The sequence below is a fragment of the Astyanax mexicanus genome, chromosome 4 (assembly GCF_023375975.1).
Source record: "Astyanax mexicanus isolate ESR-SI-001 chromosome 4, AstMex3_surface, whole genome shotgun sequence".
Classification (NCBI taxonomy): Eukaryota; Metazoa; Chordata; class Actinopteri; order Characiformes; family Acestrorhamphidae; genus Astyanax; species Astyanax mexicanus.
The window spans coordinates 31,678,951-31,692,704 of record NC_064411.1 but is presented as its reverse complement, the minus strand read 5'-3'; the positions used below and the strand labels follow the sequence as shown (position 1 = coordinate 31,692,704).

Genomic DNA, 13,754 nt, shown 5'->3' with positions numbered 1-13,754 from the left:
TTCCTTAAAGATGCTGAGAAAACTATTTCAGGTGACTCTCCCTCATGAAGACACTGAGATTAAAATACCAAGAGTGTGCAGATCTGTCCTCAAAGATAAATGTATTTATCTAAAGTATTAAACATATTTTGGTTGTTTTAATAATTCTGTATGTGTTCCTGTATAGTTTTAATATTTTTAATATTAAAAGTACAAAGTAGAAAATCATAAAAAGTAAGAAAACACATTGAATGAGAAGAGGTGTGTCCACACTTTTAGCTGGTACTGTACATACATACAAAATGACTGCATAATGTCTCTGTAAATAACTCCCCAACATTCACAGGCTTTCAGCTCTGCTCCAACATGTATTTACTTTAACCTAAGCATTTTTATAGTGCCTTTTTAGGTTTTGTTTTCTGCTACAAATAAGAGCTGATCTGCCATTGTCTTGATGCTCGATGACTTAAAATCATGCTGATTTTAATACATCCAACAATGTAGAAACTAGAGCAGGCTCTGATTGGAAAATGGATGGCATTGTCACTGTCCATCAGATCCAGACAGTATCTCGTGAAAGACGCTAGGAATTTGTGTGCTAATTTTTCAAAACTGGAAATGTGCTTTTAACAAGGGAGAAAATTCAAGCATAAAATTGCTTATTATTGTAAATTACAGGTCAAGTGTTATCCCTGTCTTAGCTGATATGTCTGCCTGGAATACTATCAATACTAACCGTTTTTGATTCCCCTTCTATAGGTGGTGTAACAAATACAGCACAGTACCAGAACAGACTGATGGTGTTTGACCCAGAGCAGGTAAACAAGAAGTATATGTGTGTATTTTTTGGATAATTAAGCTTCTGTGACATTGACTTACTGTGTTTAAGGTTTAGCCAAATACTTTTGGTTCTTCTCTAGTTTTACACTGGAGCTAAAGGCTAATAAATGTATCAACAATTAAAGCATTTACCCCAACAGTTATCTCTCAAGGTATGAGACTGTTGTAGCTAAGTAATAGAAGATTATAAATATCTAGTTAACAAGATTAATAAAGCTAACCAGCAGTGGATGCTTATACCTAGGCCTGTCATGATAATTACATAATTATCGACTTATCGTACAATAAAGGGACACAACCTGAATAATATTTGATAATCATATCATCTTTTGTGTTTATTTGTATGTTTGTTTCAGCTAATTTTGCTATAAAGTAAAGAAAACTTGAACCTTACAGAATTAGCCCTAAAAGCTACAATGCTATAGAAGCTGTAGCTATAAAATAAAGAAAACCTATACCCTAACAAATTAGCACTGAAGCTACAGGGCTAATGTAGCTATAAAGTAAATAAAGTTTATACCCAACTAATTAGCGCTGAAGCTACAAAGCTATAAAGTAAAGGAAGCTATAAAGTAAAGGAAGCTTATACCAAACCAATTAGCGGTAAAGCTACACGCAGTAAAGCTAAACACGGTAAAGCTATGTGGTTAATGTAGCTATAATGAAAATTAAGCTTATACCCAACCAATTAGCACTGAAGCTACATGGCTAATATAGCTATAAAGTAAAGGAAACTTATACCCTAATAAATTAGCACTAAAGCTAAACGGCTAATGTAGCTGTAATGTAAGGAAACTAGCTAACATACCAGTACACAACGTACCAGCTAACATACCAGTTACGTACAGCTAATGTACCAGTGGCTATAAATTTAAGAAACCTTGTACACTACCAATTTAGCACTAAAAGATACAATGCTAATGTAGCTATAAAGCCGTGAAAGAAGCTAAAAGGCTTATATATAAATTAACTTATTAGCTGTAAGTTATGCTGTATGTTTACACCCCAACAATGAGTAGTTGGGCTAATGCAGCTAACAAGTAATAGGAGCTTATACCCAGTGTTGGGAGTAACGGCGTTAAAACTAACGTTACTAACGCCGTTCTTTTTTTCAGTAACGAGTAATCTAACTAATTACTCTGACTGTAACTATAACGCCGTTACCATTTCCAACACCCCGTTACTGCACGTTACTTTAGCCGCTCTATTAACTTTTTTTTTTTAACTTCGCTTTGACCTGGTTAACCCCTCCTCTGTCCGGTGAACTTGAGCTTCTGGCCGCTGTGCCTGTGGTTTGGCGTGGTGAAGTGAGGCACAATTGTGACGATTTGCGTGCTCTAATTAATTCAGTGATTGCCGTGGACAGGCCAAGTTTCGATTTAAAGACGTTAAGCTCTTTTAAGCTGCTCCGGTTTTTGTGGTGCTGCTGCTTTCTCTTTTAGAGCTTAGATTCTTTGCCCGAACCCGACCTGACCCGAGGACCGACCCGAAATCGGGCTCCTATTTTTATTTTATATAAAGCTCTGGTCTGATAATCACAATGTTGCTAAGTAACCAATTATTATTGTTCACTAAAGCGAACGAAATAGCGAAAACTGAAAGTGAAAAAACATTTGTGTTAACTGAATCTAATAAAAACGGTAATTAAAAGGAAAAAACAACTATCTCGAACTGTATTTTGTGTTTATAAAACTAACTAAAACGAACTGAAATTACTGATAGAATACCATCATTTTCGTGTTTAATTTATTTATAAGCGCTGTTGTACAGCGGAGTTGTACAGCGGGCGGTGTTGTGCCGAGCGCGCGGCACCTCGTGGTCCGTGGCGTTAGTTCTTGTGTACAGCGCTCGCGCTAGCCGCAAAATACGACAGAAAACACTGAGAAACTGCAGAATTATGTATGGGATTACAATATGCGTGCGAGGCAGATGAAAGAGAAACAGGAGATACAGTGTGTGAGAACATTTACCTGTGAGTAGCTCATACCAGAACACGCAAATCTCTCTCTTTCTCTCTCTTTCTTTCTCTCTCACCTTTCTTAGATTGAGCTCTCTGATGAGATGTGTGAAAACTAATACAAACTAGCAAGCCCACCCTAAAAACTTACTTTTAAAAAAAAATAAATAAAATAAAATTAAACTATAATAAAAAATGAAAAATGTAATCACGTAGCTCTGGGCGCACGTGAACGCCTCCGCATTTGACTTGCAGCATTGTGTGTAGCTGTTCTTAAAAATCATTTAAATTAAATAATAGTTCTGTGCTTTTATGTTACAGTGTTAATTAACATAATTCTGATTATATTTCGCTCATTCAATCAGCCCGAAAACAGACAGTTTATAGGGCGGTTCGGGTCAGGCTCATAATGACAGTTCATGGTTCGGGCTTGGGCAGAATGTGGGGCTGGGTCAGGTCGGATTTTTTGGGTGAAGCTGTTATATTAATACCATTTTAACGGTCATTAGATTGTTGTTTTTGTCTATTATTTTGTTTTGTTTATATATACATGTTTCCTTTGAGTGTGGCTTGGATTGTTTAATTTCATCCCCAGACGCGTTTTTCTGTTTTTTTCCGTTTTTTTCAGTATTACAAGTTTTAGTAATTTTCTTTGGTTCTGTGGAGAATTTCGTTTTGTTTTTTTGTAATTCGTTAGATTATATTTTTGTCAACATTTTGGGTTAATTTTCGTTTGTTATTTTTCTAATAATAATAGTAAATGCATAATTGATTTCCTTTTTTGACGGGCGAATAATAAAAAGTAACGCTATAGTTACTTTTACTGGTAACTAATTACTTTTATAGTGGAGTAACTCCATTAGTAACTCAGTTACTTTTTTGGAGAAGTAACGAGTAACTATAACTAATTACTTTTTCAAAGTAACGTGCCCAACACTGCTTATACCCCACTAATTAGCACTGGAGCTTAGTGGCCAAGTAGCAGAAAGAGGTAAAATAAACAAAGAGGGAATGGAAAGAGAAAATAAGGTGCAGAACGAGAAAAAAAAGATAAACAAAAAAGACAGTGAAAGAGGAAAAAAGACAACTAGAAAGACAGAGAGAGAGAGAGAGGATGATACTGAAGTGGAATGAGAGGATAAACTCATTGGTATTCATAGAAGCTCTAGATTCACCTGCCAGTAACACCAACCCCCATCCACACAGATGGCTATACTCTCTTTCTGTCCCTTTCCCTCCCTCTCTCTCTCTCTCTCTCTCTCTCTCTATCTCTCTATCTCTCTCTCATACACACATATGTGCGCACACTTACTGCATGAGCCAAAACATAGTTTATGGGCCACATGCAAAAAAAAAACATAAGCATTAGATTTCAAATTGTTTGGATTGTTTGATGCTGTTTGAGTGTTTTTCCCAATTGTGAACTTTTTCCATCAGTTTTTAATACATTCAGAATTCATAAAAATCTTGGTGGATGGAAAATCTGCTACTGATGCAATGTTTGTTTACCTCTGTTTGTAAACAGCGGAGACTGTTTTTGGTAAAAGGCCTTTCAAATTTAAAATACATTGAAGGTGCTAGAACAGCAGAATTGAAAGGCAGTGTTGGTTTAGGGATGTTTAATGCAGTCTGATTCATCTGTGTGATGTAGAATCAGTGGTTGATGCGGAGCCCCATGCTGCAGAGGAGGGTGTATCATGTGATGGCGGCGGTGCGGAGGCAGCTGTACGTGCTGGGAGGAAACGACTTGGACTTTAATAATGACCGCATCCTGGTCCGGCACATAGACTCCTACAATATAGACCTGGACCAGTGGACACGCTGCACCTTCAGCTTACTGACCGGTATATAGAAATATATATTCACACAAAACAAACACTCTCTTATATACCTGATAGTCTTCTAGTTGTTCATGAAATGCCTAATGCTTTCTGATGGGTAATTTGGAGCACTGCACAAAGCCTTCTCCAGCATATTCCAAAGATTCTCAATGGGGTTAAGGTCTGGACTGTGTGAAAATGATGATCTCATGCTCCCTGAACCACTATTTCACAATTCCAGTTTTATGAATCTTGGCATTGTCATCTTGGAATATGCCCTTACCATCAGAAAAGAAAAAATTCTATTGATGGAATAACCTTGTCCTTCAGTATATTCAGGTAGTCAGGTCTTCAGCTGACATCATCACATCTTTTCCACAACCACAGGATGTGTCTTTAGACATGTTTCTGTAACAAATGAGAAGCTACTCACTGTATTTGTTACGTAACTTGTGGCCAGCTGACACATAATAGCGTGAACATATTTTATTCGGTCTGTTTATGTGTTTTTGGTGTTCGTGTATATTACACATGTATATTTGACATGGTTGTAAATTTTGTGTTATAATGTCTCTCACTCATACAGGCCAAAACGAGGCAGGTGTGGCGGTCCATGATGACAGGATCTACGTGGTTGGTGGATACTCAATCTGGACTAATGAACCTTTGGCCTGCATTCAGGTCAGTATTCTGTCTTTTTAAGCTAAATAAATAACTCTTAAGAAGCAGGGTAAATAAAATTAAATTGCTGGTGTTAGGGTGCCTTGGAGTATGGTGTCACAGCAATGTCAAAAGTCGGGGGGTGCAAAAAAATTAACCTGCGAGTTTTAACATTTTGCGTGTGCAAATTTTCTTCTGGCGAGCACAACTGTGAAACTCATGAGCACATAAAATTAAATAATGTGTGCACTGAAGTACCGCTACGAAATACTGTTGTACTTGCACACTATTTGCATTGCTTGCGGCTGCTCTTTTTGCTCGAGTGAAGTTTTTGCGTGCAAGTGTAGAAAGAGGTGGTTTTGACAGTTTGGTGGTGGGGTCAAGGTCATCTCCCTCAGCGAATGCTAATATCTCCATGTTTTATGAGTGACCACCTACAAAGAACAGCCTTCTTTAGAAAGCCGAAACAGAGGAGGGCGATGAAGGACACCTGAAAAGTTAGCAAGCTATGCCAAAAACTCTAAAACTTAAAAAACAAAATGTTTTCAGAGGTACAGCCTTAGTTATAAAGATATAGCACTGAGTGCTAGGTAAAGTCATAGCGGCGCCACTCTTCCCACGACCTTGATAACGTTTCTTTGAGCTAAACCAACTCTTCTAAACTCTTACCTCAGACTTGCTGATTCAGTGCTTGGGCAGTTTGACCACGTTGAAGCCCCAGAGTCTGCTCTATATCATAAAATCTGACATGAACGGCATCCGCTTTAACCGGTGTTCTGTCGAGTTGTGCTGCCTTGTCAAACCGTGCTTCTCAGTGTTTATTTACGGTCTCGGTAAAACATGGAATCAACCAGACATCCGCTTTAAAACCTATAGTTGCTTTAGCAAAAAGCTCTTTAGCTGACGAGACCTGTGGGTGGTCCCAAGTCGAGGTGTGGGCGAGGCCATGAATACTTATTAACGGGTTGACGTAGACCTGTGTGCTTTTCTGATCAACACATTTTTCTGAGGCTATTCTTTTCATAACTACTGTGGATAATGGAGGTTGAGGAAGAGTTTTATGTGCAGCATCATATACAACTCAGAGATACCTATTGTATTTCACAAAGAACAAGAAAAACCTTTAATGTAAATAACGTGTTAAGTAATTAGTGCATATTTAGGATAAATATGATAAATTGTGCATATATTGAGTGAGTCATATAGTAATCGATTGTTTGTGTGATTGACAGGTTCTGGATGTGAGTACCAAAGGAAAAGAAGAAGTGTTTTATGGGCCGACTCTCCCATTCGCCTCGAATGGAATAGCAACATGCTTTTTACCTGCCCCGTATTTCGCCTGCCCTAACCTGCAAACGCTACAGATGCCCCATCACCGCATAGGAACACTCTAACACAAACATGCACACACACACACACACACACACAGAGTAAACAAACAGAAAACATAAACTTTTTCACATGGACCAAGACAATGGACTCCCACAGAAATGTATGGACTTTGGGAGTTTGATGCTGTGGACCACCTGAACGATGATCTACATTCGGACTAAACACACTATAATATTTCATTATTCATACAGTTTATTTCAAGTTGGAGCTAAATTCTTGTTGTAACTCAAACGTATGTTTTTAGCACATTTGTTTTCTCTCATCTCATCCAGCTACAAACTGCAACTGCTGTAAAACTACTAATGAAGCTAATGAAGACTGCCAGCTAAGTGCCAGTAAACGCCCAACGGAGGAGAAGTTCCCCCTTAACCCAAGACTGTAGTCGAACAATTAACTGGAGCGCCTACCAATTAGCATGGTGCTAACTGCACGACTAATTTCAGCACTTTCCTTGTTTTTAAGGGGCTGTACATCTGTCCCTTGCAATTAAAGAGACTGTGTCTGTTACTGTGCCTTTAAGACTTCTATATGTAAATGACCGTTGTTCTGATTAGCTGCCCTGTTTTGTGCCTCATTTTATAAGCAATCCAGGCTAAAACATTCCTGATAGTACAAAAGAGACCACTTCAGTTTCTGAATCAGTTTCTCTGATTTGCTATTTATAAGTATATATTTGAGTAAAATGAACATTGTTGTTTTATTCTTTAAACTACGGACATTTCTCCCAAATTTCAAATAACAATATTGTCATTTAGAGCATGTATTTGCAGAAAATGAGAAATGGCTGAAATAACAAAAAAAACAAGTTCATATTAAAAAAAGTTTTAAGAGTTCAGAAATCTATATTTGGGGGAATAACCCTGTTTTTTTATCACAGCTTTTATGCATCTTGGCATGTTCTCCTCCATCAGTCTTACACACTGCTTTTGAATAACTTTATGCCATTCCTGGTGCACAAATCCAAGCAGTTCAGCTTGGTTTGATGGCTTGTGATCATCCACCTTTCTCTTGATTATATTCCAGAGGTTTTCAATTTGGTTTCAATTTCAGAGCTGTATATGTCCAAATGTTTGTGCACATGCCTTTTAATGAATGCACTTGTAGAATACTGAACTCTAAACATATTGGGGATGAGGTGAGGATGACTTAGAGTGGTAATCATCCAGCATCCTGACTTTACTAATGCTTCTGTCGCTGAATGCAATCAAATCCTTACAGCAATGGTCCAACATCTAGTAGAACGTTTCCATCTACTAGAACAGTGAACAAGTTTCAAAACACATGTCCCAAAACGTTGGCCATATAGTGTATCTTCATAAAAATCAACATATTTGACATTAAAATACTGTAGGCTAATTGGGGGCATCCTAAACTGCTGTACATCGAATGTGAGGCAACACTAGCCTTATAGATCCAGATTTAAGCTAAATACAAACCACACATTTCGACTACATTTTGGATGAAGGGGGAAATATGTTGAGATATTTTCTAACAAACAATGTACCGTATTTTTCATACTATAAGGTGCTCCGGATTATAAGGCGCATTTTATGCGACACTAACTAGTAAATAGTAGTAGGAACAGGGGTGTTGCCATGTTTTCCTTCTAAATTCAGCAGGTCTCACCGTTGGGTGGCGAGACCTGTAAAGCTAAACTAAGTTAAGTAAACAAAACTGTAATTCTTAAAAAAAAAAAAAAAAACATTCCAGACAAGTCAAATGAGCGCTGGATGTAAATGTACACAGATTTCTCTTCAGAAAACTGTTCATTCGGGTGAGTAAAGTTCGCTTAGTTTTACACTAAAGCTAGAACATTAGCATTAGCGGCTAATACCACCTGACAGAGCTACACTGAGGAACCCTGAGTTAAGCGAGGGCAATATTAGCTAGTGGTTCATCCCACATATCTTCTTTTAACAAAGTAAACACACAGGCTGCAGTCCAGTACAGCAAAAGGGCTAATGCTGTAGTTAGCCGCTTGCTAATGCTGCTCCAGCAGTGCTAGCCAAGGTTAGCAGCAGGCTACAGAACAACAATACCCTCTGAATGGCTAAAGAGCTAGCGTGGATAGCAGCTAATGCTAATGCTGCTGGAGAACTTAACTGAAACGCCTTATTAAAACTCTGTACTTCAGCAGAGTGGCTTTATACACAAAGCACGCAGGATTATAAGGCGCACTGACGATTTTTGGGAAAATTAAATGATTTTAAGTGCGCCTTATAGTGCGAAAAATACACAGCTGTGTCCCAATCACATACTAATCTTTAATACTATTAAAAACTATATAATATTATGTACCAGGTGTTCTTTACTGGGGGTCAGGAGAATAAACCATATTCAGATTCACTCATGCACATCGTGGGCCTGCATTTAAAAATGTAACTCTTTAGAAATGCTAAAGATATTATGCAAAACAAAAATTCCAAAAAATACAGAGCCCATCTCACCATAGAAGATTATTTAAGAATGTTTCTGAGCCATAATATATCACATGTAAAACATCATTGTGCTTCAGTGCAAACCCAGCCATCACATTAAGAGAGTAAACTTATGAATATACTTACTATTCTCTGGCAATCATTTGTTTTTGTGAAGGGGAAGAGTTTAGGACTCTATATTCTGGTCCCTAAAATAGGGTGGCGCAGTGATAAATGTTAAAAACTTTGTTTTACACTGTATACTCACCTGCCAATGCTGCTGTACATGCATTCTTATCCACGAGTATCTCCTCCCTTTATGCTTTGCATTGTGGGAGAATAGACTTCATGGTAACCACACTCCAAAAAACATGATTGGTTCTGAGTGTGGATCATTGATTATACTCAACTGTAATCCACACTTTGGTAGCTCTGATGATTGAGGGTGATTTTTTTTTTTGTATTAACTTTAAATGATGTTATGTAATAACAAAAGTTTGGGAGAAGGACCACGCCCGAACTCTACGTTCTAACTCCACCCCGTATCAATCAACCGTCCTATAAATACCTCCCCTAACTAACTATCTCTCGTGACGAAAACTTCGCATCAGTCGAATCTGCCGCACCCGCCTGCTCGCATTAGCTTGTTCTCCACCATGGACCTTTAACTCACCGCCTCCGACGGGGACCTCTTCCCTCCTAGCCAGCCTGTCTCCACTCCTGCTCCACCTCGCCGGGCTCGTCGTCTGAATTCCGTAATCTCCATTCCGGCTACTCCTGGTTCTACTCCGGCTACTGCTTATTCTTCCTCCCGGGTCGGTCGTCCTCACCAGTGCACCCCCGGATCTCGGCGCTCCCGTTGCTCTTCTCCCCCTTCCCCTACTCCACCTCGCTGGGCTCGTCGTCTGAATTCCGTAATCTCCATTCCGGCTACTCCTGGTTCTACTCCGGCTACTGCTTATTCTTCCTCCCGGGTCGGTCGTCCTCACCAGTGCACCCCCGGATCTCGGCGCTCCCGCCGCTCTTCTCCCCCTACTCCTCCTGCGCGGGCTAGTCGCTCCGGACGCCCGTCTTCCTCGGCCGGCCTCGCCGGCCCTGAGCCCCTCTCTCCTAGTAAGTCCCAGCCTCGTCGCATGTCCGATTGGACTGTTGTTAAGCTGCAGCGGGTTTTTGAAGGACCGTGGCGTCCCTTTCCCCCGTTCTGCTCCAAAAGCGGAACTTTTCACTGAACCTCTGAACAGCGCACATGAGCCGCACCAGTGTCGCGGCCTGATGACGTCACCCGCTCAACTCGCCGCCGCTGCAGCTCTCGCACCCCTGGCGCGGCACCAACTTCGCCTCAGCGCCTCGTCTCTCGTCTCTCTCGTCTCTCTTCCCCTCAGTCGTCCAACTCCCCCTCCCTCAGTCGTCCAACTCCCCCTCCCTCAGTCGTCCAACTCCCCCTCCCTCTGTCGTCCAACTCCCCCTCCCTCTGTCGTCCAACTCCCCCTCCCTCTGTCGTCCAACTCCCCCTCCCTCTGTCGTCCAACTCCCCCTCCCTCTGTCGTCCAAACCCCCTCGCCGCTGCTGCAGCTCTCGCACACCTGGCGCGGCACCAACTTCGCCTCAGCGCCTCGTTTCTCTCGTCTTTCTCGTTTCCCTCTTCCCCTCAGTCGTTCAAACCCCCTCTCTCGGTCATCCTCCTTCTCCATTTCTGCGTTCCTCCTGCTGTTCTCCAACAGTGTTGCCAACTTGCCGACTTAGTTTTTGTTTGTTATTGAGAGTTTAAATGAACACACATGCTCTTCAGTTTCTCCTCAGCGAGCAGCAGGTGCTGCCGCGAGCCCCGCCCACGACACTCACAGCGCAGTCTCAGTCAGACCACACACTCACACTGCTCTTCAAACACGCTGCAACGAACTGCGCATACCTACAGCCGCCGCTGACTGTCAAAAAAAAAAAAAAAAAAAAAAAAAACTTAATCATGTAATTTACGTTAAAATGCAGTTATTTTCAGAAGTCTCTGCCTATATTTATAAAAGCAACAGACGGAGTTCATTTGTAACATTTCTAACATTTAAGGGGTTTTACTCACAAACTGCAGCCAATGGCTACTTTCCTTACTGAGCAGTTGGCAACACTATTCTCCAACCCGTCCCTTCCAGCCAGCCTTTCTCCTTCCTTTACTCCGTCAATTCTCTCCCCGCCTCCTCTCTCGCCGTTTCTCACCGGGCTGCAGCACCCGCTCAGCTCCTTGCTGGAGCTTCCTAACCTTCATTCTCCATCTACAGCGCCGCCCCCTCTCAGCTCGCGCTGCGGCTCATCTCCAACACTGGAACCCTGCTACATTCCAAGACGCCCCGGATCTGGACCTTCATTGACGTGTGTTTGCGGGACGAAGCTCCCCATCCCGCGATGGGCCTGGCTGTCTAAGGCTGACGTGGTTTCGGCTTTCAAAAATCCTCCCTCTCCATCCTGACTCCTGGCGCCTTTTCAGAGCCCGTTTTTCAGTTCACCTTGCTTTCGGGTGCAAAAGTAACCCCAAGCTTCGACTCCTTTGCTAAGGCGCTCTGCTGGATTTGCTTAACACGGGCCCCAGTTCGTGCTCCACCTCCTGGGTAACTTCGTCATCGATCCTCCTTCCTCGCCCCTCTCGATGGGTCTTGAAGCCATGACCAGCGCTTTCACTCGCCTCCGTGCCCCGCTGTCGGAGAACTCCGTTGGTCCCTCCACATCTCTCGAGTTTCTTGGGATCTTTCTGGACTCCGCCTCCTTTCAAGTCTCCCCGCCCGTACCTAGCACCGTCTTTCCCCTCTCGGCCACATTATTCACAACCCGAATCGAACCCAGGGTCGTTCTTTCATTTCCCGCCTCCTCCGCTTGGCTTTTCGTCCGAGCCCTCCACCATTCGTTATGCTCAACTAATACTGCACGTCAGAGCTCAATTTCTGGCTGTGCCTCCTCTGCAATCTAACGGGTTTTTCTTCTACGCCAACGCAGCTTCCAGCTCTTTTGATATTAAGCTATTCACAGATGCCGCTCCTTCCTCTGGTCGCTTCTGCTCGGCCGGAGAACTTCATCTGCTCCGCCGCGCAGCCGCGCGATTCTTCTGCGCTCTCTGGACATATATCCGGTCCTCGTCGCTGCCCTCCTTTGGGGACATGAATGGTCAGGAAAATCAATTTTACTCCATTCAGACAATCTCGCCGCGGTCCACATCAACAAAAATCGATCAAAATCGCTAGACATAATGCCTTTTATCCGTTGCCTCACTTGGCACTCCATTAAGCATCAGTTTATAATTAAAGCTGTCCACATCCCAGGTTTATCCAACTCTATTGCTGACTCTCTTTCTCGCTTTCAATTCCAGAAATCCAGATCCTTGGCTCCGCATGCAGACTGCAACCCAACGCCGGTACCTCCATTTTCACTAACTACACTACACCTAACCCCCGTCTGAACGAACTAATCCTCCAAGCACAACAAACCATCCTTTCAGCCGTTTCCCCACAGACACTCTCTACTTACTGGTCAAGCTGGAAAGCATACAAAAATTTCCACTCCACACATAATATATCTTTCCCTTCTCATCATCCATCCGTAATAGCAGCTTATATTACTTTCATTCACATTCAACATTCAGCCCGTTCCTCATCACTCAGAGTCCATCTGGCAGCTATCAATTTTTTCACTAAACTAATTACTGGCATACCACACCCTTCCTCTAATCACCCTCAAATTTCCCTTCTCCTGAAAGGAATCCAAAAATCAGAAACTCCATCCTCACACGAACGAGCTCCCATCTCACCAGAAATCCTCCATCGTTGCATTCAAACCCTCCGATCAGGCTTTTACCCTCCGACAACATCCTCCACGCTCCAATCGCTATTTCTCCTGGCATACGTCGGATTCCTCAGATGCTCAGAATTCACTTCACTTAAAATCTCCCACAACTCCTTTTCATACCCCCTCATATCAGATCTCAGCATCCTGGACTCGGATACTCTCACCTCTAAAATCAAGCGAAGCAAAACTGACCAACTTGGCAAAACCACGATCCTCCATCTGTTTAAACTTGACTCACCCCTCAGCCCGTACGAACCACTCGTCCACCACCTAAATCTCCGGCTCTCTCAACAAGCATCACCTTCGGATCCTCCGTTCACTACGGAATCTGGTAGTATAATCACAAGGCACTGGTTCCACACACATTTCCGCCTCATCCTTTCAGTCAACGGTTACTCACCAGACCAATTCTCCGCCCACTCATTCCGCATCGGTGCAGCATCCAACGCCTCCAGACAAGGAATCCCCGAGCACGTCATCAAGCTTCTCGGACGGTGGTCTTCTCAGGCGTACCACTTATACATCCGTTCCAAACCAGACGATTCGAGACAGGCTCATCTCAAACTAGCTTCATTATAAGCTCCATATTTTGGGGATATAACTGCACGCTTCTTCAGCACGCAGTTCAGAACTCCAGCCCAAATTTCCCCGAGTTCCCTCCCCTTTTTCTTCCTTTTCTACTTCTATAAGGCGTGGTCCGCACTTAGCAAAATGATGTTATGTAATAACAAAAGTTTGGGAGAAGGACCACGCCCGAACTCTACGTTCTAACTCCACCCCGTATCAATCAACCGTCCTATAAATACCTCCCCTAACTAACTATCTCTCGTGACGAAAACTTCGCAACCCACCTCCTGCCCAACA

The 13,754-nt window shown here is 42.3% G+C and overlaps 1 protein-coding gene across 2 annotated transcripts in view; it reads left to right on the top strand.

Moving 5' to 3' along the window:
• The window catches only part of klhl32 (kelch-like family member 32), a 28,990-nt gene extending 21,835 nt beyond the window's left edge, over positions 1 to 7,155 (top strand). For both annotated transcript variants that reach the window (XM_049478497.1, XM_049478496.1), the window contains 4 exons: positions 739 to 797; positions 4,428 to 4,620; positions 5,183 to 5,277; positions 6,489 to 7,155. In XM_049478497.1, the coding sequence (XP_049334454.1) occupies positions 739 to 797; positions 4,428 to 4,620; positions 5,183 to 5,277; positions 6,489 to 6,650 (509 nt within the window). In that variant the 3' untranslated portion in view covers positions 6,651 to 7,155. The remainder of the gene's footprint in view (positions 1 to 738; positions 798 to 4,427; positions 4,621 to 5,182; positions 5,278 to 6,488) is intronic.
• The last annotated feature ends 6,599 nt before the right edge of the window (positions 7,156 to 13,754 follow it).